This window comes from Hemitrygon akajei, chromosome 24, assembly GCF_048418815.1.
Source record: "Hemitrygon akajei chromosome 24, sHemAka1.3, whole genome shotgun sequence".
Taxonomy (NCBI): domain Eukaryota; kingdom Metazoa; phylum Chordata; class Chondrichthyes; order Myliobatiformes; family Dasyatidae; genus Hemitrygon; species Hemitrygon akajei.
The window spans coordinates 17,399,146-17,425,223 of NC_133147.1; the positions used below are offsets into that span (position 1 = coordinate 17,399,146).

At 43.0% G+C, this 26,078-nt stretch overlaps 1 protein-coding gene across 1 annotated transcript; it reads left to right on the plus strand.

Moving 5' to 3' along the window:
• The first annotated feature begins 9,925 nt into the window (after positions 1-9,925).
• LOC140715905 (serine/threonine-protein kinase Sgk1) lies at positions 9,926-24,410 on the plus strand. The gene is made up of 13 exons (XM_073028423.1): positions 9,926-10,120; positions 10,964-11,039; positions 12,199-12,265; positions 12,355-12,398; positions 13,040-13,097; positions 13,589-13,672; positions 13,799-13,930; positions 15,257-15,369; positions 16,108-16,231; positions 17,377-17,472; positions 18,475-18,630; positions 20,635-20,724; positions 22,308-24,410. The coding sequence occupies exons 1-13, from the start codon at positions 10,051-10,053 to the stop codon at positions 22,473-22,475; spliced, it is 1,278 nt and encodes a 425-aa protein (XP_072884524.1). The 5' UTR covers positions 9,926-10,050; the 3' UTR covers positions 22,476-24,410.
• The last annotated feature ends 1,668 nt before the right edge of the window (positions 24,411-26,078 follow it).

The following is a 26,078-nucleotide window of genomic DNA, read 5'->3' on the forward strand; positions in this document are numbered from 1 at the left end:
TAGCTTGCTGTCCTGGGAATGAAGCAGTCTTACTAAAGTGCAAGAGATTTGATCGCTGGCAGGATGTAGCCTGCGTTCAGTAGCATCTACACGTGGCTACATGTTCTTCGATATGCTGCTGCGTGAATGATTATTTACTATTTTCCCTCAGGAGCCAGATGTTGGCGCTCATAATCCTGTCTTTCAAGGGAAGGCTGAGACGTATTGAAAGCTTATGTTTTCATTTATAAATTCCAATGTGGAAATTCCTGATTGTATCTTCCCTTGAACTTTGCTGAAGAAGCCAGAATACGGCACAAACAAAACCAGGGCCTGAATCTCAAAGCTCAGCAAATCCATTTGCAACTGTTGGCTTTTACAGTGTAATTGCCCAGAACATCAGGATTCGCCACTGAAAGCAGACGTCCCAAAATACCCCTCAGCTGATCATACTTCCAGCCCAGCTACCTTCCCTTTCTGAACTCGATGGGTCAGGCAGCATCCATGGAGAGAAATGGACTGTTGACTCTTTGGATTGTCCTACCAACCACGGAAGTTCATGCCATCATCCTGACTGCAGTCTACATCTCTCCTCGGGCAGTCATCAAAGTAGCATATAACTACATACAGTGCTGTGGAAAAGTATTCAGTCCCCTCAAATATTTTCACATTTTGCTCTCCTATTTTCTAAACTTAAAATATATTGAAGTAGGATTATTTTGAGCTAATCTACAAAACATTGTGCATCGTGTCAAGTCAAAAGAAAAATTTCTAGCTAGGACTGGAAATCTGGTCAGGATTGATAGGAGGGTGAATGCTGCTAAATACTGAGAAATCCTGGGTAAAAACCAGCTAGCCTCCGCCAGAAAGCTTAAACTGGGAGGAAGTTCATCTTTCAGCAGGACAACCACCCAAAGCACACTGCCAGGGCGGCCATGAAATGGATTCACACAAAGAAAATTGAAGTCCTTGAGTCAGAGTCCTGTCCTTAACCTCATTCAACGTCTCTGGCAAGACCTCAAGGTTGCTGTCCACTGCTGCTCCCCAACTCACCTGGCACAGCTTGGGCAACTTTTCAAGGAGGAATGGGAAAATCTCGCTCCATCACATTGTGCAAAGCTAGTACAGACTTATCCAAAAAGACTCCTGGCTGGAGTAGCTCTGAGAGATGGTTCAACGGAGTACTGAGCAAAGAGGGGATGAATACTTCTGAACTGCTAACATTTCAGCTTTTGGATTTTTAATTTTTGTGCTTTACAGTTTTTCCTCTTTTTTGGGCTCTATTGTGAAAGGAGCATGTGATTCACAAAAAAAAATTCTCTGTTAGTTTGATCAAGATCCCTTTTTGTGATACTCATTTATGTGAACAAAGGGTTGGGGGCTGAATACTTTTGCAAGGCACGGTATATGTCACCATATACAACCCCGAAGTTCATTTCCTTGCGGGCATTCACGGTAACTGCAAAGAAACATGATAGTCTTTCTTTTCTTTTCAAATCTTTTTAATATTATTATTATTATCCAAAATACAAGAGCACATCAAAGTAAGTAACACTTACAATGTCTCAAAAGAGAAAAAGAAACAATATTGAGGATTGAAAAATATGGTGACACAAAAAAAAAGAGAAGAAAAAACCCTACTAAAGCAAGAAAAAAGCGAGGGGAAAAAAGAAACACGATATAGTCAATGGCAGACCACACACAAGACAAACAACCAATCTGCAAAGGACAACAAGCTGTGTAAATTCAAAAAGAAATAAAAGTATTACTGACTAAATAGGCAACAAAAATCAAGAACGTGAGACAGTGCAGGCCCTTTGCATGCTCTGCACTTTTATAATTTGTTGCAATAGACTCAGGTGGTTGACAGCCAGCTGACCAGTGGGACCGAGGACAAAGTGAACCATTTCTGAGTAAAACCACAGTACGGTAGCATAGCGGCCTGCGCCAGCGATTGGAGTCCAATTCTTGCCGCTGCCCGTAAAGCGTTTGTACGTTCTCCCGGTTTCCTCCGGGCACGCCGGTTTCCTCCCACATTCCACCGACAAACAGGTTAGGGTTAGTAAGTTGTGGGCATGCTATGTTGGTGCCGGAATCGTGACGACACTTGTGGGCTGCCCCCCCCAGCACATCCTCGGACTATGTTGGCCATCAACACAAGTGATGCATTTCACCGTGCGTTTCGATGTTTTCATGTACACATGAAAAGTAAAGCTAATCCAATATTTAATCATTAAATCCAAAGCAACACACACACACAAAAATGTTGGAAGTACTCAAACAGGCCAGGCAGCGTCTATGGAAAAGAGTAAACAGGTGTGATCTCCTGTATATCGGTGAGACCCAACGTAGATTAGGAGACCGCTTCGCCAAGCACCTATGCTCTGTCCGCCAGTGGCCACCCATTTCAATTCTACTTCCCATTCCCATTCCGATAAATCAGTCCACGACCTCCTCTGCTGCTGCAATGAGGCCACACCCAGGTTGGAGGAGCAAAACCTTATATTCCACTTGGCAGCCTCCAACCTGATGGCATGAACATTGATTTCTCGAACTTCTGGTAATTGCCCCCTCCCCCTTCACCACTCCCCATTCCTGATTCCTTCTCTCCACCATTATCCCTGGTTACCAGTCACAACGCTGATAACCAGGGATACAGGCCAGCAGAGATCACTCAGTTATCCAGTTGGCTGGAACCCAGCGGCCGGCGTGACAGCCAACCAGTCAGAACAACGAGTCGGACCAATATAACACAGGGGCACTCAGCAGAAACAACACTCAGTTACACACTGACGATGTCTCCTCGACTGGTGACGAAACGTTTGCGACCTAACCTCCAGGCTCGGCGAACAACCCCACAATCGACCATATGCAACCCATACATGTATTTTGATAATAAATTTACTTGGAACTTTGAAAAATTCAAGTAAATTTATTATCAAAGTACATATATGGCACTATGTACAACCCTGAGATCTATTTTCTTGCAGCCATACTCAATAAATCCATAATAGAATTATAGCCATAACAGAAACAATGAGAGACTGCACCAACTTGGGTGTTCAGCTAGTGTGCAAAAGACAACAAACTCTGCAAACACAAAAAGAAAGAAATAATAATAATTAATAAATAAGCAATAATTGTCAAGAACGTGAGATGAAGAATCCTTGAATGTGAGCCCACGGGTTGTGGGAACAATTCAAGGGTGGGGCAAATGAATTTGGCTCAAGAGCCTGATGGTTGAGGGGTAATAACTGTTCCTGAACCTGGTGGTGTGAGACTTGTAATTTCATCCTGATGACAGTGGTGAGAAGAGAGCGTGGCCTGGCGGGGTGAGGGGTAGGGGGGGTGTCCCTGATAATGGATGCTGCTTTCCTGCAACAACGCCTTGTGCAGATATGCTCAATGGTGGGGAGATTTGATTTAGTACATGAATGGGAGGGTATGGAGGGCTATGGATGGTACTATATAACATATAACCGTATAACAATTACAGCACGGAAACAGGCCATCTCGGCCCTTCTAGTCCGTGCCGAATGCTTACTCTCACCTAGTCCCAGTGGCCTGCACTCAGCCCATAACCCTCCATTCCTTTCCTGTCCATATACCTATCCAATTTTACTTTAAATGACAATACCGAACCTGCCTCTATCACTTCTACTGGAAGCTCATTCCACACAGCTACCACTCTCTGAGTAAAGAAATTCCCCCTCGTGTTACCCTTACACTTTTGCCCCCTAACTCTCAAATCATGTCCTCTTGTTTGTATCTCCCCTACTCTCAATGGAAAAAGCCTGTCCATGTCAACTCGATCTATCCCCCTCATTATTTTAAATACCTCTATCAAGTCCCCCCTCAACCTTCTACGCTCCAAAGAATAAAAACCTAACTTGTTCAACCTTTCCCTGTAACTTAGGTGCTGAAACCCAGGTAACATTCTAGTAAATCTCCTCTGTACTCTCTCTATTTTGTTGACATCTTTCCTATATTTCGGTGACCAGAACTGTACACAATACTCCAAATTTGGCTGGAGAGTTTAACATCGGTAGCTGAGCGAAGGGCGCTGAGTAGGCTACGGTCAATTATGGAAAACTCTGAACATCCTCTACATAGCACCATCCAGAGACAGAGAAGCAGTTTCAGCGACAGGTTACTATCGATGCAATGCTCCTCAGACAGGATGAAGAGGTCAATACTCCCCAATGCCATTAGGCTTTACAATTCAACCGCCAGGACTTAAGAACTTTTTAAAAGCTATTATTAATGCTTTTTGAGATAGTGATTTAGATGCATATCATATTTTTTACTGAGTTAAGTATTGTATGTAATTAGTTTTGCTACAACAAGTGTATGGGACATTGGAAAAAAAAGTTGAATTTCCCCATGGGGATGAATAAAGTATCTATCTATCTATCACCAATGCCTTGTACAATTTTAACATTACATCCCAACTCCTATACTCAATGCTCTGATTTATAAAGGCCAACATACCAAAAGCTTTCTTCACCACCCTATCCACATGAGATTCCACCTAGAATAACAGTCTAGATGACTAAATGGGCTGAATGGTCTGTTTCTGTGCTCTAGTGCTCTGTGACTCTAACACCTTAATCAGCATGGGTGAGTTGCACAGAAGGGACTTTTCAATGCTCTATAACCCTGTGCTACTATAATTTTCCTACTCCACCTTCTTTCATATCACCTCAGTGGTCCAAGATGATGGTGTACTGAGGAAAAATCACCATCCCAGAGCTAATATAAGAACAGTGGACAAAATAGTCCATGGACCAGACAGCCACATTTGAGTTAGAAACCGTGTCAAAGTTTCAGATCAGTGAGCTTTCAAAGATTCAAAGTACATTTATTGTCTAAGTATGTAAACAGAAGACAATTGTGAGATTCATCTGCCCATAGGGAGCCACCAAACGAAGAACCCATTCAAGAAAACGTCGAACACCCAACGCGCGAGGGGAAAAGAAAACAGATCGCGCAAACGGCAAAAAGCCAATGAGCGACCCGTAGAGTGCCAAACATCAAGCCAGTGGTGTTCGGTTTAGCTCCGTTCAGCGCCACGCCGCTAGCCAGTGCAGAGCCATTCTTCGCTGAAGCACCCCAGTCCGCATCGAACAGACCGCTCAAAAACCGGCAAAAGGAAAAGAGTAACCAGAATCGAAACAGGAGGTGGAATTGAAACAAACATAGGTGTGCGGGGAAAGACTGGTAGATTAAGAGAAGGCTGGTGACACTGAGGCATCGACCGCCATTAATGGTGGCGGTGCTGGTAAAGGCTGACGTCTCTGCCTTTGTTTTCTTACACTGTTCCACCTTATGTCAAAAAACAAGGCACAGAAGGTGTGGACCTAATGCAGGTAAATGGAATTAGTAGTCATGGGTACTGTGGTCAATGTGGATGTGTTGTATGACTCTAAATGACTCCATGAATCTAAAGACCATTCACCTTCCAGGACTCAACGATCTCAGCCTGTATCCATTTCCAGTCTTTATCTCAGAGTTCCAGCTTTCCACGCTTTTTTCCTTCTCCACTTGAGTCCTATTTATCCTTCCCTTGGACAATCCCATGATATTCCCTGGTCCTTGGGATTAGGCAGAATACCAGTGCTGAGCCACCATGTTTCAACATGGCACAACTGATGAGCCATCTTCATTAGTCAGTCCATTGGTAATAATAGGAAACTGCAGGCAAAATATTAAATGGAACAATTTATGCTATATAAAATAATTAAAAAGCAGAAGTGCAAAAGAATACTGCAGAAAAAGACATATTTGAGTGTGACCAAGAATGTTGCATTCTTGCTGTCTAGGTATGCAAGCCTGGGCAGTACAATATGGAGAGTAAGGTACTGTTCATGGGTTATGAAACTCAAGTACTATAAAATATACTTCTTACTGGGGTGATGGGGTGGAGAAATGTCTCCACCAGAGAAGGTGTAAGGTGCTCCTTCCCTCCTCTAGCCTGCAGGTGACCCTTGGGCAAAGTGTAGCACCTGTTTAGTTCCCCCCCACCCCTGATCAGGGTCACGTGAAGCCATGGGAGCAGGTGGTGGATGGTCGTACGAACAGCTGGTGCACATCACAAGTCCTGGTTACGCGACCACTGACGCCAGGCAAACGATCTCTGAAGAGTTTTGACAATGGCTGGGGTCACCCGTCTTGTAAAGACACTGCCCAGAAGAAGCCAATGGCAAAGCTCTTCCATAGAAAAATTTGCCAAGAGCAATCGTGCTTACAAGACCAAGGTCGTCCACATCAGGCAACTTGGCATATAATGATGATGGGCACGTATTGATGATGAATGTGATGATGCCAAAACAAATTTTACGACATATGGCAGTGATATTGAACCAGATTCTGATTCCAATTCTGATTCTGTTGTTAGATTTAAATACTGACTGCTGCCTCACAAATAGTCAGGACACGATTTAGGAAGAGTTTCAACATCAGCAGTGATCATTAGCGTCTTGCCAAGTTTGCATAATTCTTGTGACTGGACTAGAATTTGATCTGAGAGGCTTTTATTTTGTCTCTTTTCAGATTACTCACTTCTTCAGTAAATTTCCATTCCACAGACCTTGAGAACATTTCCCTTAATAGAAGTTACTGCCAAAATATATCTGAACTTTGCCCACAGGTTTTGATGTTAGGAACTGCAGACTCTACTTCTGTAATTCCTTAAAACTGTGTAAGTGGCAGCGGGCTCTCCTGCTCATTATGTTCATGGGAAGAATTGAAGAAAATTTACAGCACGGTGCTGGGGGTGGGGGGGGGTGGGGGGAGAGAGATGCCATTCGGCCCATTGAATATGTTCTGGTCAAAGAAGGACTTGCTGAATAAAATCTTACCATGTTGTCTCAAGATTCATTATCCTGTGACTCACATCTCTTCTAGGTCATATTCAGGTCTTTTTGGGGAGGGCTGAAAGAAAATCCAAACTAGTTCACATCCCTCCAATTAATCTGCTCCTAGCTGCGGAAATACTGGCTGAAGGGTGGCGAAGGTAGAACACCATTATGAAATATTATATTAGCAATACAAGGCTGATCTCAAAGTGCAGAATTAGATAAATATTTGGAGGGCAAAAAAAAACTGAAGGCACTTTCAAAGAACCATCATAGTCTAAGAGGACTGTAAATTTTTTCATAAGTGTTGCTTCCTCAAAATTTTTTTTTGCTTTTGATAGACTGCTTGAAGCTGAACACAAATATAATTTCAGATGACTTGTATCACATAGGAAGAAATAGATTTTAGTGAATATAATTTGTTTAATTGCGTAACAGTAGTGACGCGTTCAACTGAGCTAAAAATATGTTGTTGATTTTCATTTGTACTCAGTGTCTGAGGCTTCTCACTTAAGTGTCGAACAATAATCAGCCAGCATTGATGGATTCCAGTTGCCCTGAGACAGTTTCTCCATGACCGCAATGTCCTGGTTAAACCTTTCACTGTGCTCGTCACTGACAGCAGTGGGATTTGCAGGGAAGTCTAAATGGGAATGCAGAAAATGTATCTTTAGTGACACGTTGCACTTCACGGTTTTGTATGCTTGAAGGATGTTGTCAACCAGCTGCACGTAGTTTGGTGCTCTGTAGTTGCCAAGAGCATTTTCAGCAACAGCCTTGAACGCCTTCCATGTGATTTTCTCCGGTCCCAGTAGAAGTTCTTTGAATTGTCTATCATCGATGACCTGTTTGATTTGTGGACCAACAATAATGCCTTCCTTAATCTTGGCATCAGTTATTCTGACTTGAACTATGAAATGAAATTTTTTTAAATATAGGCGATTTTTAAACAATGATGCATGATGGGTAAATTTCACGGTGATTTTCATGATCAGCAGCCCGAAATCCATAAGATGCATGCAAAAGTATTTAGGAAGCAAAATCTTTGTTGTCCTGTGTGATTGGTTTAATATTGTCACAAGACCATATAAGACATAGAAGTAGAATGAGGCCATTGGGCCCATTGAATCTGTTCTGCCATTTGATCATAGCTGATTTATTATCCCTTTCAACCCCATTCTCGTGCCTTCTTCCAGTAACCTTTGACTGTACCAAGGTGCAGTGAAAAACTCTGTCAGTTCAGCACACCGGTACAAGGGGAAAAACAATAACAGAATGCAGGATAAGATGTCACAGTTACAGAGAAAAAGCAGTGCAGGCAGACAATAAGGTGCAAGGCCATAACAAGGTAAAATGTGAGGTCAAGAGTCAATCGTATTATACTAGGGAAATATTCAATAGTCTTATTGAATAGGTAATTGAATTGACGGTTCAATTGAATTGATTCTTAGAGTTATAGAAAAGTAGAGCGCAGAAACAGGCCCTTTGGCCCATCTAGTCTGTGCGGAACCATTTAAACTGCCTACTCCCGCAATACCCCTGCACCGGGACGTTAGCCCTCCATACCCCTCCCATCCATGTACCTATCCAAACTTCTCCTAAAGGTTGAAATCAAGTTCGCAGGCACCACGTGCTGGAAGCTTGTTCCACACACTCACCACCCACTGAATGAAGAGATTTCCCCTCACGTTCTCCTTAAACCTTTCACCTTTCACCCTTAACCCATGACCTCCGGTTGTAGTCCCACCCATCCTCAGTGGAAAAAGCCTGCTTACATTTACCCTGTCTATACCCTCATAATTTCGTATACCTCTATCAAATCTCTCATCTTCTACCTTCATTCTGCTGAATCAATTGAATAGACTAACAATAGACAATTGAACAGACAGTCTTATTGAATAATCTATTCACTTCTCTATGGATAATTTTGACAGCAGGGTGGAAGCTTTCTTGAACCGAATGATACGTGCTGTCTTTTGTACCTTCTGTCCAATGCGGGGGTGGGGGTGTGTGGTGAAGAACTGAGAATGTTTCAATGATGAGACAAGTGAGTGTAGTTAACCCCTTTCGTTCAAGAGCCTGATGGTTGAGGGGTAGTAACTGTTCTTGAATCTGACGGAGTGAGTCTTGTACCTTCTACCTGATGGCAGCAACGAGAAGAGAGCGTGACCTCGGTGGAGGGGGTCCCTGATGATGGATGCTGGTTCCCTGTGACAGCGATTCATCTAGATGTGTCTAATAGTTGGGAGGGATTGTGTAGGATTTTCTGTTCAGAGGCTTTGGATAGAGAATATAATTTTATGGCAGCAGTACAGTGCAAGACAAAGTACAAAAAAATAAGAGAGTTTTCATTATCCATGAAACATTCAGAAATCCGATGGCCAAGGGGAATAAACTATTCCTGAAAATGTTGATTATGGGTCTTCAGACTCCCGTACTTCATAGTAACGAGAAGAGGGGATGTCCTGGACGGTGCACGACCATTTGAAGTTGCCCTGGATGCTGATGGCCGAGTCGACGGTCTTCCGCAGTCTCCTGTGATGCTCTGCAGTGGAGCCTGCACACCAAGCTGTGAAACAACCAGTTCAGGGTGCTCAATCTTTAACCGCTCCGAGAGCTTAACAGGTCACCGGGCCATCAGGTGGACCAAAAGCTGGTTTCTTGTCAATGGTACAAAAGCAGAACAATTAATTGCGGGTGCAAGATGTCGCTCGTTTTGTGTGCATTTGGTTCCAGCAACCGTGGGGTTAATTTTGCCTTCTGGTGTTTCATCCCGGTGTTTAAATGGTTTAAAGCAAACACATTGAAATGCAAACAAGGACAGTCCACGGGACTCCAACGCCTTTAGTTGCTTCCCCCCCCCAAAGTATGTGAGCAGGGTTAATAATGTCTCTTGCCAACCCCCCACTACTCAGTGCCATCAACTATGATTGACATTTACCAGTGGGGAGGGGGGGACTGTTCCAACGAGTGCCAGCCAATCGGCTGCAGCCGACGGGTGGGGGACTCCCTCCTTTGACGTACGTCATATATGTGTCGCATGAGGGGGGCGGGACGGGGAAACGGTGCGAATTTATAAGAGGGGCGGTCGGGGCAGCGTCTGCTGTTCAGTCTCCGCCAGTCCCGGGTTGCGACGTATAAGGCAGGGCTTTTAATGGCAAAGAATTAAATCAGGACACTCCTTCGATCCCGCGCCCTGTGGATTGTTACCATCATGGCTATGACTGAAACACCAAGCGATTTCACTTATTCCAAAATGAGAGGCATCGTTGTCTTCCTGTCTGGTAAGCTTCTCCCCTTTAGGGGTCGCGATTCTCCGGAGCCTTTCGCGGCCTCGCCACGTCTCCTAGTGTCTGTGCTGCGAGTTAAATGTTCTGGGATCCAAGTCAGTACAACATGAGAAACGTGGCATCCACTTTGTTCAGTAAGCTTCCATAACGAGCCGAATTGGGCGGCGATGTAGCGAGGCCCCGGTTAACACTGGGACTTTTGTCTTTAAGTTGAGGGGTTTCGATTTACGATGAGATCCTTGCTCTCGTTTCCAGTAAGCGCTTCGGCATTCTGGTGAAGTCTGCACCGACTCTTGTGCCCGCCGGGTCACAATCTGTCCTCGTGTTTCAGGTGGCCTGTTGTATTTAGATAAATGTCAGTGCTGCGCCTTATTGTAAACTTGAAATTATCCGCAGCTCTCTGTGATTGGCTTCTGAACTGTTTCCATGTTTTCGTGTCTTAACGAGACTTCAATGTCTCGATTCCTACTAAGTTGAAGATTGCAATCTTAAAATTGTCAACTCGTAGAGCAGGTTTAAATGGCTCTTGTAGGTTTGCAATTATTTTGTTTTCTGAAAGAATGCGTCATTTTGGAAAATCGGTTATTTCTTAATCGTTACTGAGTTTAAAGCTGGAATGTTGCATAAGCGGCTGATTATTTCCATGAAGTACGAAACGGGATTGTTACTCGTGTAACATCATATCGTGTCTCGGCGTGATTTTACTGTTTTGAGATTAAGCAGTGAAGGAAAATAATACATTTGTAGCAGGGCAGCATTTAAACGAAATCACCAACAAAGAGAAAGCATTTGGAGCTTAATTTAAAACTCGTTCTCTTTTATTTTTATAATCTCCAGCTTTCATAAAACAACGAAAGATCGGCTTGAATGATTTCATACAGAAGTTGGTGTCCAACCCTCAGATCTGCCAACAGTAAGTGTGTTTTGTTTTTTTGATGGGTATGAGATGCGCCTTGATAACTTACCTGAATGCAGAATTATACTAATAAAGTTTCACCATGGAGTGCAAAATGGTACATTATTAATGAAGTTAAGCTTGGATAACCAACAATGCAGTTGGATAATCCAACTAATCAATTTAATAGGTTTGAAGTAGTCAACGTTTAATGTCTTGCAGAAATGTAAGCAAAGTGCGCCACCTGGTGGCGATTTTAATTTTGCCCACAAAATGTATGCTAACAAACAAAATGCTGGCAGCATCTATGGAAAAGAATACATTCAACGTTTCGGGCCGAGACCCTTCAGCAGTAGATACCGCCCGGCCCTGCTGAGTTCCTCTAGCATTTTGTGTGTTGCTTGGAATTCCAGCAGGTTTTCTCTTGTTTGTAAATGTACGGTTAACATTGCCGCCTGCACTCAGTAACATACACAAAACGTCGGAGAACCTCAGCAGGCCAGGCAGCATCTATGAAAAAGAGTATACAAGAGTATGAAGGGTCTCGGGTTCGAAACGTCGAGTGTTTACTCTTTTCCATAGATGCTGTCTGGCCTGCTGAGTTCCTACAGCATTTTGTTTGTTGCTTTGGGTTTCCAGCGTTTGCAGGTTTTCTCGCGCCTGCACTCAGTGGCGTTCGTAAACGGGCAGCTCTGGGCTTCTAAACATAGTTTAAAAAGTGAGAGTATAAAGTGATCTTTCTAACTGCAAAGATCAAAATGGTTATGCCTTTGTATTTGATTGAATGCTCGTTCTGCAGCCGCCTTCCTCGTGTTTTCTTATAATTGACCAAATTTAAGTTTGGGTAACCAGGGAGGTGCTGAATGGTCCAAAGCATCAGCTTCCTAAGTTTGAAATAGTTAAGTGCACGTTAGAAAAGTGATTCTTGGCAGAAAGTTATCAAGCGCGCCATCTGGTGGTAATTTTTAAATTTGTCACAAAATGTGTGGTTAAAGTTGTTGACCGCACTCGCAGCCATTGGTACTTTCAAGGGCAGTTCTGGGCTTCAGAGCATTGCTTTGTGGTTTCATAAAATAACATCTCCATTCTTTGTGTTTTTTTAAAAAAAACTAACACATCCATAATATCAGTTCTGCCTTGTGCCCCGTTTTGATTGTACTAAATGCTTGTTTTGCAGCCCTGATGTCCGTGCTTTCTTACAAATTGACCAAAACCAGCCACAGGAAACAGATGCCTATTCTGATGTGAGTAAATGTCTCATTTCTGGAAAATGCATCTTTCACATTACATGATATATGAATCCTAACAATGCTACTTTTCTTCTTCCTTCCAGTCAACTATTGGATCAGATGAATTTGATCTTTCACCATCAAATAGGTAAGAGTAAAATTTGTACAAATATGGTCAGTTAGTTTGATTGGGCCATCTTTTCTAGGTTACTCAACAGGAGCACATAGTTCACAGATTATTTTAGATTTAAATCCTGCAGAGTTTAAGCTTGTAATTTGGGCTGGTAAGAAGAAAAGCCTTCATTAGTAGAAGAGCTATTTTAGTGTAATAGGTAAGCTATCATATTAAGTAGGTATCAATGGGATAGATTCAAGAAAAACTTTATGCAAATTTTCCTAATGTTTTCCTGCTACTATGTAGTTTTAATGTCTGACGTATTAATGCTATGTAGAGAGATTAGCGCAATTGCTTTATTGCACCAGTGGTCACTAATCAGTGTTTTATACCCGCCACTATCTGTAAGGAGTTGTGCACCTTATCCCCATGACTACAAGGGTTTCCTCCGGGTGCTCTGGTTTCCTCCAACATTCCCGAAATGCAGGGTTAATTGTGGGGAAGTGTAGCAACATTTACGAGTTACCCCACTACAATCCTCGCTGATTTGATAATAAGCATTTCACTGCTTAAAAGTACATATGAAAAGTAAAGCTAATCTTTAATCTTTTATGAAGAGTAAGGATGGCCTTTACTTCCCATTTTAAAGTCAACTTCTCTTTCTGTTTAAATAGTGTGAAGCCATCAGACTTTGATTACCTTCGAATAATTGGCAAAGGGAGTTTTGGAAAGGTTGGTACAGTCGTACATTCTCCATCTGCTTTGTATTCTGTGTTGCATGTTTATGGTAATAAGTCACATGAGTGGGAGTGTGGTAAAAGTGAAGGGAATAAGTTCCATATTTGTGCTTCGTTCGAGGCAGTTTGCTGCTGGGGACTGATGAATGTCATTATTTTTGTTAATTACTCATTTATACTTGGGTATACTTAAGTTACATTGCTTCAAGATAGTATGTTTGCTAATAAAATATCAAATTCATATCTTGGACTTTTGGAACTGAGAGGCGTCATACAAGTATAACAAATCCAAGGTGGGTGGGGGGGGGAGGGTGTTGACAGTGGTAGAATTCACCACACCTTTTATACACCATGCTTTAAGAGCTTGTGTGGCTTGATTTGTTTTCCTTCATCTACCGGTCATTAGTAATTCATTCACAAAGCAACCTTAGTCAAGAGAAACATTGCTCCACTGCAGTTCTTGAGATTGTGACCATTTCATTTCAGGTGCTGCTTGCCAAGCACAAAGAAACGGAAAAATATTTTGCAGTGAAGGTTCTGCAGAAGAAGGTGGTCCTAAAGAAGAAAGAGGTAAGCCATTGACATTCACATGTACACAAACGTAGGCCGATTGGAGGGGAGACTTGGGGTAATTTAGCAGATGAATGTAACTTCCTCTGTCCTTTAGCATTGAGCAAAGTGTTTATCTTTCTTCAGCAAAAACACATAATGGCAGAGCGCAGTGTGCTCCTGAAGAACGTGAAGCACCCGTTCCTAGTGGGACTCCATTACTCCTTCCAAACTGCTGACAAGCTCTACTTTGTCCTCGACTATGTGAATGGTGGTGAAGTATGTAACACTTGAGTATTTCATTGCAAACTTGCCTCATTTAAAGAAGTATTCTGTTTTTGTATACATAATTCAAAGTCTGCACAAGGCCGCTACTAGTTTCAAACCCCCCCCCCCCCCCCACCACCACGAGCAGTCAATCGCTTTTGCTTATTTCTGTGGAGTCACTAGCAAGGGGTCGAGGTTTAGCCATGACTCTCGGGGGTGGGTGCTGAGTTTTTTGAATAAAACTCAGTTGATTTGAACTGAGCTGTGATAAATTGAGAAGCTTGAACTAGAAAGTATGTGGATAAGTGTGTCACATCTGAGTTAAAGTCGGCTTGCTGTTGTACGCTCGAGTACCTGGCTGCCAAATGGGGTGGTCCAGTAGCATAGTGCTTTACAATACTTTATAGTATCAGCGGCCCGGGTTCAATTCCTGCCACTTTCTGTAAGGAGTGCCCCCCCACCCCCCCAATGACTGCATGGGTTTCCTTCCACAGTCCAAAGACATACTGTTTTGTAGGATAATTGGCCATGTAAACTGTCCTGTGATTGGGCTAGGATTAAATTTGGGGAATTAAGGGCAGCATGGCTCAAAGGGTTGGCAGGGCCTATTCTGTGCTGTATCTCGATAAATAAATTTAAAAAAAAAACTTAGCTGTAGTAGCAACACAGGCACATGACATCGTAGAACAAAGTCCATTTTAGTGGAGAGTGGTCGTAGTGTTGCTATACTGTTGGGATTAGGATTGTACTGGCTCAGTCATTATAGGGCACAGTGGAGAGTATCCAATCATCACTGGTTGCATCACAGCCTGGTATGCCCAGGAACAGAAAAGTTTACAGAAAGATACAGCCCAAAGCCCTCCCCACCATTAAACACAGAGCGCTTCACAAGAAAGCTGCATCCATCAATAAGGTCCCCCATCATCCAGACCGTGCTGTCTTCTCACTACTACCATTGGGATGGAGGTACAGGAGCCTTGATCCCACACCACCAGGTTCGGGAACAGTTAATACCCTTCAACCTTCAAGGCCCTGAACATTAACCCTTTCATCCCTGGGATTCTCTCCAATGTCAGCTCATCCCTAGTCATGGAACATTAATTGCAATGGGTTTATTATGCAAATTGAAGGAAGTTTTAGTTAAAGTCCCTTCTCCATGTCCTGATTGAGTGCAGATTTGTGACACTTGTCAAGACCAGCTGGTGTTCACAAACATGCCATCGATTCCAACAGCAAATCCCCTGAACGGTAGTGTAAAGATGGTTTCCATATAACTCTGGGCACTGTCCTTGTAATGCCTGTAACAATCGAATTAAAATACAACTTTATTCCCTCCAGCTGTTCTACCACCTTCAGCGGGAACATGTGTTCCTGGAGCCTCGAGCCAGGTTCTACGCTGCTGAGGTTGCCAGTGCCCTGGGTTACCTGCACGCCCTGAACATTGTTTACAGGTGAGTTTGCATTGCTATTCGAACCATGTCTATGGGAAGGAGTAGAGTTAATATTTTGGGCTGAATAATGCAAGGGGGCATAATTTTAAAGCGATCGGAGGAAAGTATAGGGTGGATGTCAGCAGTTTATTTATTTTTTACAGTGGTGGGTGCGTGCAGTGCACTGCCAGAGGCAGATACATTAGGAACATTTAAGAAACTTTTAGATAGGCACATGGATGATGGAAAAAAATGAGGGCTGTGTGGGAGGGAAGGGTTAGATTGGTCGTTGGACACTGAGATTACCTTTGCAGACTTAGTACTTATGCCAGTGGCATTTAGGGCAGCAGTGAAGTTCCTCGGCCTCTGGTGGTGTTCCGGGCTTCCTTCATCGTGTCAGTAGCATCCTCTTGGTTTTCACCAGTCAGTCATGCAACTCCCAGATGGAGACTCAGGAATACTGTCACACTCAGATGTAGAAGGGGATTCTTCAGTGCTCTTTCCATAACAATTTCATTTGACCCCCCCCCCCCCCCCCCACCCAACCTGGAGAGCTGAACCCCCAAACCAGGGTGACTGGTAGACCACTCTTAGTCTGGCCTCTACCCTTTGACCTGTTTGGTATGGATTACCCTACCAAGAGCCAAAGCCTAAAGCCCTGACTCCAGCTCTCCAGGTCAGAGGTCCTCTTGAAGGACCTTTGCAGAATTTTTATGCAAAAAGCATTTTCCTGTGTTAATTGTACTTTATTATTTTCAGAGACCTGAAGCCTGAAAACATTCTGCTGGATTCTGAGGGCCACATTGTCCTCACAGACTTTGGGCTGTGCAAAGAAGGGGTGGAACCTGATGGAACTACCTCCACATTCTGTGGCACCCCAGAGGTAAGTGATGAGAAGTTTTCTCGCGTGAAAGTAAGCTAACTGAATCCCACCTGACTGCACATCCGGCCCAGGTACTAGACCAGGATTGCGTGCACCTATTATAAAGTCAGGCTGCAGGAGGAGAACAGGCATGCAGTTTCATTACTTGGGCCCTTAGCCCCCCAGTGGAGCTTAGGCCATTGATGACCTTCCATATCCATTGTCCAAAGTTGATGGTATGGTTGGAGTTTGTGTAATCCATTGTGTCCACTGGGGATTGGCCTATCCAGCTTCACCAGAGCCCTGTTGGCCAGCCTTGCCCATTTCCACCTCTCATGACAGGGGTTGGACTTCGAGAGTCAGGCAATTTCATTATTGATAATAAATTATTACAGCGCGGTAATGGGGCCCTTTCGTCCCAATGAGCCTGCGCCGCTCCCCGTGACCAGGCAAAATAACAGTCCGGCACAGGCTGGATGGGCTATATGATCCATTTCTGTGACTCGAATGGCCAGTTAACCTCCTAACTCGAGCGCCTTTGGACTGTGGGAAGAAACAGCAGCACCTGGAGGAGACCCACGCGCTCACGGGGAGAACAGCAGGAATTGAACCCAGAATGCTGACGCAGTAATAGTGTTACACTATCCCTGAAGAGCAGATCTCTTGACCTGATCCACGTGCTCTTAACTGCTGGTTTTTATTCAATTGTTACCTTAATATTTTAGACTTTACTATATCATGATAGTGCCCTCTTCTCTCTACACCTCTCCCCCTCTGCAAAGCTGGTTCCATCCTTGTTCCAAAACGTTATTTCATGCCCCAAAGACGCTGCTGGAATTTGGACCTTCTGGCATTTTCTGTTTTCCGCAGAGTGGCAGTGGTTAATATCAGACAACATTGTTTTAGGGGTTTTAGTGGAAGTGAGAGGTGTTTTTTTTTCCAGTGGTAAGCTCCTGGACTGCACTGCTGTGGTTGGAGGTAGAGATGGATACATTAGGGGCATTTAAGTTTTTAGATAGGCTTGTGGGTAAAAGATGGAAGGGTTATTATGAGCTCTATAGGAGGGAAGAGTTAGATTGGGTTAAAAGGTCGGTACATTCCTGTATTGTGTTGTGCATTTCTACATTGTGAAAGCCTAATACTAATGCATTTGTGTTTTTTTTTAGTATTTGGCTCCTGAGGTGTTACAGAAGCAAGCTTATGACCGAACAGTTGACTGGTGGTGCCTGGGATCTGTGTTGTATGAAATGCTATATGGATTGGTAGGTATCATATCATGGCTTGCACTGAATGCAATCTCTTTTGCTCTGTAGCATTCAGAGAACGTACCTCCTTGTAAGGCACGGCTTCCCAGCCTGGGGTCCACAGACCCATTGGTTAATGGTAAGGGTCTATGGCATCAAAATGGTTGGGAACCCCTGCTGTAGGGCTTGGTTCTATACTGTCTGACAATGCAATGCATCATATTTTGTGTTCCAGACCCAAGTTTTGTGAGATTTTTAAGGTTTCAGACTATAGAATCCTACAGTATATGTGTCCTTCAGCCCACAATATTTTGCTGATCTTTTAACCTACTCTGTGATCAATCTAAACCTTCCCTCCCATATAGCCCTCCATTTTTGTATCAAACATGTATCTAAGAGTCTCTTAAATGTCACTAGTCTGCCTCTACCACAGCAAGCTCCATGCACTTGCTGCTCTGTCAAAATAAAACTAGCTGACATCCTCCCCCTATGCTTTCCTTCAATCACATTAATTAATCCACCTCGTATTAGCGCTGGGGGAAATCGTCTTTGGCTATCCGCTCAATTATCCCTCTTATCTTGTATACCTCTATCAGGTCACTTTTCATCCAGAGAAAAGCCCCAATTCACTCAACCTATCCTCCTAAGACATGCTCTGTAATCCAGGCAGCATCCTGGTAAATCTCCTCTGCACCCTCTCTAAAGCTTCCATATCCTTCCTATAATGAGGCGACCAGAACTGAACACAGTACTCCCAAGTGTGGTCTAACCACGGTTTATAGATCTGCAACATTGACGGCTGGTGGTGTAGTGTGGCATCAGCACCGGCCTTTGAGGGTGGTCCCTGGTTCGAATCTGGCACCTTCCATCTCTGCTGGGTTGAGTGTCGAGTTAGCTACTTGGCCTCGTAAAAAAAGACAAAATGCTAAAGGTTGCCACCCAATGCGCTAGAAGTAATAACAACATTATTACCTTGTGTCTTTTGAATTCTGTAAGTTATGATTGTATTCTTTCTCCTAGCCCCCATTTTACAGTCGAAACATGGCTGAGATGTACAACAACATCCTTCACAAGCCCCTGCTCCTAAAACCCAATGTGTCGAACTCTGCCCAGGATCTCCTTCAAGGTCTGCTGCAAAAGGACAAAGCACAGCGACTGGGGGCCAAGAATGATTTTGTGAGTACCATGACTAAGGCTGTGTTTTGGGGAGGATGGTGGGGAAGGGATGGAATCCAGTAAAGGAAAATCCAGTTGAAATGACAAACCATTCATTGTGTTTGAATAGCAAGTGCTTTTTTTGCTAATGATGGGATTTGGATTTTGTTGGTAAGGCAGCTGTTCATTGATTATTAATAGTTGCTTGTAAGCCTCAGGCCAAAAGAGGAGGTTGGCTTTTCATTCGAAGTTCAAAGTAAATTTATTATCAAAGAACATATATGTCACCATATACAACCCTGAGATTCATTTTCTTATGGGCATAGTCAATAAATACATTATAGAATAATAACCACAATAGAATCAATGAAAGACCATACCAACTTGGGTGTTCAACTAGTGTCCAACAAACTGGAAATACAAAAACAAAATAATGGATATTGAGAACATGAGATAAGACTCCTTGAAAGTTGGTCCATAGGTTGTGGGAACATTTCAGTGATGGGGCAAGTGCAGTTATCCCCTTTGGTTCAAGAGCCTGATGGTTGAGCGCTAATAACTGTTCCTGAACTTGGTGGTGCGAGTCCTGAGGGTCTTGTACCACCTCCCTGACGGCGGCAGCGAGAAGAGAGCATATCCTGGGATGGTGGGGGGTCCCTGATGGAATCATTCCTGAAAAATTAGGGTATTGAGTGGATTTTGACTCCAACTGATGGCTTTAAATTCCTTGCCTCCTATTACTATTCTAACCCCCGTCTCTAGATCATAGTGTAGATACTAGCTTGGTAACATAATCACTAAATTGCCCCAATACTTTCAACTGTTGGGAAAATACACTAATGTTGCTTTTTACTTTATCTTCAACCACTAAATTTTTAGCCCTGGGTGTGACTTGTCCCAGTATCAGTTAGACACTCAATGGCCATTTTATTAGGTACTGGAGTAAAACCCAGTGTGGTTTTTTGCTCCTACAGCCCATCCATTTTGATGTTTGACATGTTGTGCATTCAGAGATGCTCTTCTGCATACCACTCTTCTAACACGTGGTTATTTGAGTTACTGTAGCCGCCTTGTTGGCTTGAAACAGTCAAGCCATTCTCCCCTGATCTCTCTCATTAAGAAGGCTTTTTTTTTGCCCTCAGAGCTGTCACTCTCCGTAAACTCTAGAGCATGGGTTCCTAAGTTGGGGTCCACGGACCGCCCTGGTCAATGGTAGGGGTCTATGGCATTAAAAGGAAAGTAGGGAACCCATGCTCTAGAAACTGAAAATCCCAGGAGGTCAGCAGTTTCTGAGATACTCAAACCACCCCATCTGGCACCAACAATCATTCCATGGTCATAGTCACTTAAGATAACATTTCTACCCCATTCTGATGTTTGGTCTGAACAACAACTGAACCTCTTGACCACGCTTGCATGCTTTTGTGGATTGAGTTGCTGCCACCCGATTGGCCAATTAGGTGTTTGCATTGACGAGCAGGTGTTCCTAATAAAGTGGCCACTGCGCGTACGCTCTGGACCTTGTTTCAATTTGCCAATTTTACCCGCTGTTCGAGGGCACTGTTTTTGCTGGGGCATAGTTCTGGTGTCAGAACCAAGCCTACTCCTGTCCTGCTGAAGGGACAGTAGACAAGTTGTTTGAGCATGAGGGCATCACAAAACCAGATACTGGAATTCAGTGATTGGTGAATGGTGTCCACCCTCATCTTTGCTTTCCTGAGGTCAGCCAACTAACTTGCGGGCAGCATGGTAGAATAGCGGTTAGCATAATGCTGTTACAGCGCCAGCAATCCCACTGCTGGTCTATAAGGAGTTTGTGCTTTCTCCCCATCGCTGTGTAGGTTTGAGGTGCTCCAGTTTCCTCCCAGTTGCAAACACTGTGAACTAGTAGGTTAATTGGTTCCATGGGCTTGTTGGGCAGAAGGGTCTGTTACTGTGCTGTATATCTAAATAAAAAGTAAACAAACCTGCCAAGGTCCACTTCATTTTTTCCCCCTTTAACTGTCTTTAATCTCCAATTCACAGTTGGAGCTGAAGTTCCATTCGTTCTTCTCAACAATTAACTGGGATGATCTCATGGCCAGGAAAATAGCTCCTCCGTTTGTCCCTACAGTGGTGAGTACTGGACGTGTTATTGACTGGAATCTTTCAGAGACTGGTTGAGTAAAGGGATGATTTCTGTAATTGTGTGATTGTTGCTTTAAAGATACTTCACTGGTGGTGTAGTTGTGAAGTGTAAGAGAAGCAAGGACCTTGACGGTATGTCAAGCTCCTCTTTATTAAGAGGCACCAAGTAATTAAGACTTGCAGGAAGTTGCTCATCGCAATAAAGATCCATACATTAAACAAGTATTTGTAAAGTTTAAAGGCAGATGAGTGTTAATTGACCTACTCCATAAGCTGCTTGGTGTCCACATGGAACACTTTTTTTTTGTGCTGGTGTAGTGGCATCCGGATCAGGGAGGTCCTGGGTTCGAATTTGTCCAGCCCCCTTTCAAGAGTTCTATCTCATTTTCCTTTCAGTGGCAGTGTGATTCCACATGCCACTGGGGGCTGTACACTAACAATACAGCCTTGGAACTTTCAGAAGAGACTGGAAAATTCACTGTTACCTCAGTTGCTGACATGCACATATAAATGACTTTTTCTAATGTTGTTCATGTTGTAAATACATGCTGGTACTGATGCACATTTGATTGGAGCAGAATTAGGCTTAGGCCATTTGGCTTGTCGCGTTTGCTCTGAAATTTCATTACGGCTGATCCATTTTCCCTCTCAGCCCCAATCTCCTGCTTTCTCCCCGTATCCCTTCATGCCCTGACTGATCAAGAATTTATCAACCTCTGCCTTAAATATGCTCAATGACTTGGCTTCCACAGCCGCCAGTGGCAACGAATTCCACCGATTTGCCACTCCCTAGCTGAAGAAATTCTTCCTCATCCCTGTTCTAAAAGGACCCCTGTCTATTCTGAGGCTCTGTCCTCTGGTCTTAGACTCTCTCCACCACAGGAAACATTCCATAGGTTTCAATGAGGTCATACCTCATTCTTCGGAATTCCAGTGAGTACAGGCCCAGAGCCATCAAATGCTCCTCCTATGATAAGCCTTTAAATCCCAGAATCATTTTTGTGAACCTCCTTTGAACCCTCTCCAATATTGGCACATCCTTTCTTGGGTAAGGGGCCCAAAACTGCTCACAATATTCCAAGTGAGGCTTCACTATTGCTTTATAAAGCCTCACTATCTGTACTTTAACTTATTTTTATATAATTATAATATTTTTACTGTTGCATGTCACAACAGCACAGCAAATTCCTAAAATATGTAAGCGTATGACACATAAAGTTAACCCTTGATCATTGATGAGTCATCTATGGTGCATCCTGCTTTCTCAGAACTGCTTGAAGGCAATCAGTCTCAAGGGGTGTACATGGTGTGTAGTTTCCTGATAAGACCTGCTGCGTTATAATTTTATTCCTGGTATTGGGTGTGGCATTTCTCAGTGTAACGGCTTACACTAAAGTGATAATCCTTATCCAGTGCATGTGCACTAAACTGTTAAAGTGCTTCAATAGCAGAGACATCTGGGTGGGAGGGGGATTTCCAGTCAGCAATTTCACTTACAATAGAGCTTTGGGCAAATTATGCCCTAGGCCAAGTTGAAAAATTGATGGTAGTTTGTTTTAATTTTCTTTCAGTCCGGACCCACTGACCTGCAGCACTTTGACCCTGAATTTACACAGCAGCCAGTTCCGAACTCTGTGGCAAACTCCCCCGAAGATGTTCCAATTACAGCCAGCATGCGAGAGGCTGCTGAGGCATTCCTTGGTTTCTCCTACGTGCCTCCTGTAGATACCTATCTATAATGCCAAGGAGTTTGGCACTTTAAAAAAAAATTGACAAATGGCTGAGGTTCAAACCTGCACACAGTGCACCTTATTCTTCATGCACAAGTTGCCCCCCATCTCTCAGTGAAGAGAATTTTTCTTTCTCTAGGGACACATTCCTCTGGATGTTGTGTGGAGCACCTAACAGTCAAGATCATTGCCAAATGTCAATTTTTAATTTTCCTTCAGCTTTTTCACTTTGCGGTAAAGTCTTGAGACAGACTTTCCAATCGTTAGGCAACCAAAATGCCTTCAGAGCCAGCCCTTGTGACAGGGAGCTGTCTTGGGCACTCCTTGCAATCTGCACCACTACCACGACTCCAGTTTCTAATGAGAAAGCCAGCTCGTACACAAGAGGCCGAGGGGAAATGTTGTACATGTGAAGTGATTTATTGCATCCGGAGCAACTGATGCTGCTACTTACTGGGAGCGGCTGCAAGATATAACTCTCCCATTACCTGAAATTGCCAAGATGCCACATTCCATGAAGGATCTGAACTGTGGTCTTAATGGTCGTGCAGTTGGGACCATTAACCTCTCAGCAGCAGAAGTAAAGCTTTTGTGAACATTGAGCTGTTTTGGCAGAGTATGGACTGAAGATATTTTGTTTCTGTTCTAAGTTGAGCTTTTCCCAACTAATCTTTCAATGTGAACCCTTAGCCCATGACTTGTTGTCGTCTCTACTTCAAAATGAAATGTACCAGTCCTTCAGCTAAGAGAATTGTTATTTATGAATCATTTAATGTTTGTGTTTGATATTTGAAGCCCAGTCTGATCAGGGGTATCAACAGCATGGCTGGAGGAAAAAGATTTGATCAGAACAGAGTTGCTGGGTGAGTAGATTATTCATAAAAGCCATTTGGCTTTTAGGAGGAAGAAAAGACTTGTGGTGGTCGCACATTTTTACCACAGCCAAAGCTTCTAAATGGAACAGTGTTACATTTGGGGTGAGGTAGGAAACCCTCCCCACCTTGCTGATTTAAAAAGTAGGGGGGAAAAGAAGGAATGAAGTGGTTCCATCACAATCCATTAAAAAATGAGATTGCTGGAGATGAAGTTGAGGATCTGAGGATTTACTCTTCCTCGAGGTGGAAGTAAACCAATCCCAGGCTATCTTCAGATATGCCAACTACTGCTGTTTAAGCTATGAGATATTCAGTGCACAATGTTAATAACTGGATTGATATTTCTTTCACATTTGGAAGATATTTCTGTATCTACAAACATTTTAGATGTTTAAGGGGCATGGTACATATCTTAGATTTTTGAGAATTTATTTTTTTTAAGATCTCAGCTTGTACTGAATTTGACAATGTACTGTATTTGCCACCTGCTGTTTCAGTAATGTTGCTAGTGTTACAAACTGGAAGATGGATTTGGAATTGTTACTAGAACGTCACTAATGTGCAGCTATGTTTGTGGCTACTTGAATGATGTCAAGAGTCATCAGGAAAGCAGATTTTCACCTACTTAACATTAAACCCAAAGCATTTCAGTTAGAAATGTAGTCAGAGGATTAAATGTTTTAAGTAAGCCAGCAACCCTCCCTGCAATCTCCATATTAACTATAGCATCCAACAGAAGCCTGTTGTCTGGTACTGGAGTGCCAACCAACTGTGTAGAAACCGTAAACTTATTCATGCATCAAAGTTCTTGTTCTAAATCAGAAATCAAATTTAAAGCCTATTTAGGTTAGGTTTTCATGCATGGATTTATGAAGATTTGCCTGACCTTGTGTTTAGAAAGAAATACTTAATACAAAAATGAATTGAGTTGTACTAATAAAATAAATCTGTAGTTATGTTGTGTATACATTTGCAGTGCAAGATCAGACCATCTGTTGGTGTTATTGACATAACTGCATCCTATTTCTAAATCAAGAAAATGTTGAATAAATAAAAATGCATATTTCCACAGTGGGTTTTTTATTTTAATATAAGGTATCTTTCTTATGAGCATCATTTTAAACTTGTGGACAATGTCTCTTCAGGTATGTTTGCCTCGAACAGCGAAGCATTGTAAACTTGAAGGGAAAGGCTGAGTGGATAGACAAATGGAACCCAATCCAAATAAGTTTGAGCACTGGGCCTGAGCGAATGAAGCAAGAGAATATTAAATAAGATACTACAGAGATCAGAGGAATCCTGGAGTGTTATAGTGAGAGAAGTCAGCAAAGCAAAGATGCTTAAATTTCCGGGGGGGTTGGGGGGATTGAAGCCACAGCCTTCATAAGCATACAAAAGCATAACTTGCTGAAGACCAACATGACCACTGATGGCTTTGCTGGCCAGTAGAAAAGAAAACATTTTCAGAGCTATAATGGAAGAGTAGACATACAGAACTATTCTGATGGCTCCTTCAGGATGTCAGCAGTAAATGCGCAGACATTGATGAAGTTTAGGGAAAAAGAAATATTTTAAAATGCACTGAGTGATCCCTCAGCACTATATCACAGCAAACATTCAACTGGTCACACACATGACTTAAAATCCAACTGGTTTCATGATCTTGTCAATTCAATAGTGCATTTATATCTACAGCTGACAATACTTGGGTTTCCCATGAGAATTACATTCTTGGCTTCATTGCCAAGCTGCTCCTTTCTGTATGTGTAGTTGGGCAGCTGTGCACAGTTCTTAGGGGGTGGGATCACTGTGGTTTATGTTCATCTTGCAACACCTTCCACATCTGTTCCTCAGTGAAGTGTGCCCCAGGCACAGCAACCTGGTGTTAACACTATGCTTTACAGTACAGGTGACTGGAGTTTAATTCTCGACATGTTCGAAGCTTATAGAAAGTTATTGCTGTTTCTGGACATGCCCCCACCCTGATTTATTAGCATCAGAGTGGCTCATTAGAGAAATTGGCAAAAAGAAGTAAGCATGGTTGTGTTACAGTTAATGTTGACACTATTACAACTCCGGGTGTCAGAGTTCGGAGCTTAACTCCAGAATGCTCTGTAAGCAAGTTTGTACATTCCTTCCTGTGAACCGCATGGGTTTCCTTTCAGTCCAAGGGTGTACCGGTTAACTGGTTATTGTAAATTGTCCTATGATCATTGCTGACGGCGCGGCTCAGTGAGCTCTAAAGGCGTGTTCTGCGCTGTATCTCCAAATAAGTGCTGCCTTCTCATTGTTAACATCAGGAAGGAGCTACAGAAGCCTTAAGGCATACACTCAACGATTCACTAACAGCCGTTTCCCTCTGCCATCAGATTTCTGAATGGACACTGAACCTGTGAACACCACCTTACTACATTTTTGTACTACTTAAGTTAACTTCATATATATTTAGTGATTCACTTCTTAATTACATATTACACTGTACTCTTGCCACATAACAAATTTCACAACGAATACCAGTGATGTTAAACCTGATTATAATTCTAAATAAAGCAAATGACTAGAATGGGTAATGAACCATTTGGCCACTTGGTGGTGCTGTTGTCACACCTGAGGAAGAAGTCTCAGTAGAACTTTGAAATTTCTTCAACGATTTTGGACAAAAATTATTGAAACGTTTTCAAACAAATTTCAAAAGATTGTGCTGCAGATTATCAGGAGCTTCAATGACTAAAATTGA

Coding starts and splice junctions, on each gene's coding strand:
- LOC140715905 (XM_073028423.1), top strand. CDS start 10,051: ATGGCTATGACTGAAACACCAAGCGATTTCACTTATTCCAAAATGAGA. Junction 11,040..12,198: donor AACCCTCAGATCTGCCAACA/GTAAGTGTGTTT, acceptor CTTGTTTTGCAG/CCCTGATGTCCGTGCTTTCT. Junction 13,931..15,256: donor ACTATGTGAATGGTGGTGAA/GTATGTAACACT, acceptor TATTCCCTCCAG/CTGTTCTACCACCTTCAGCG.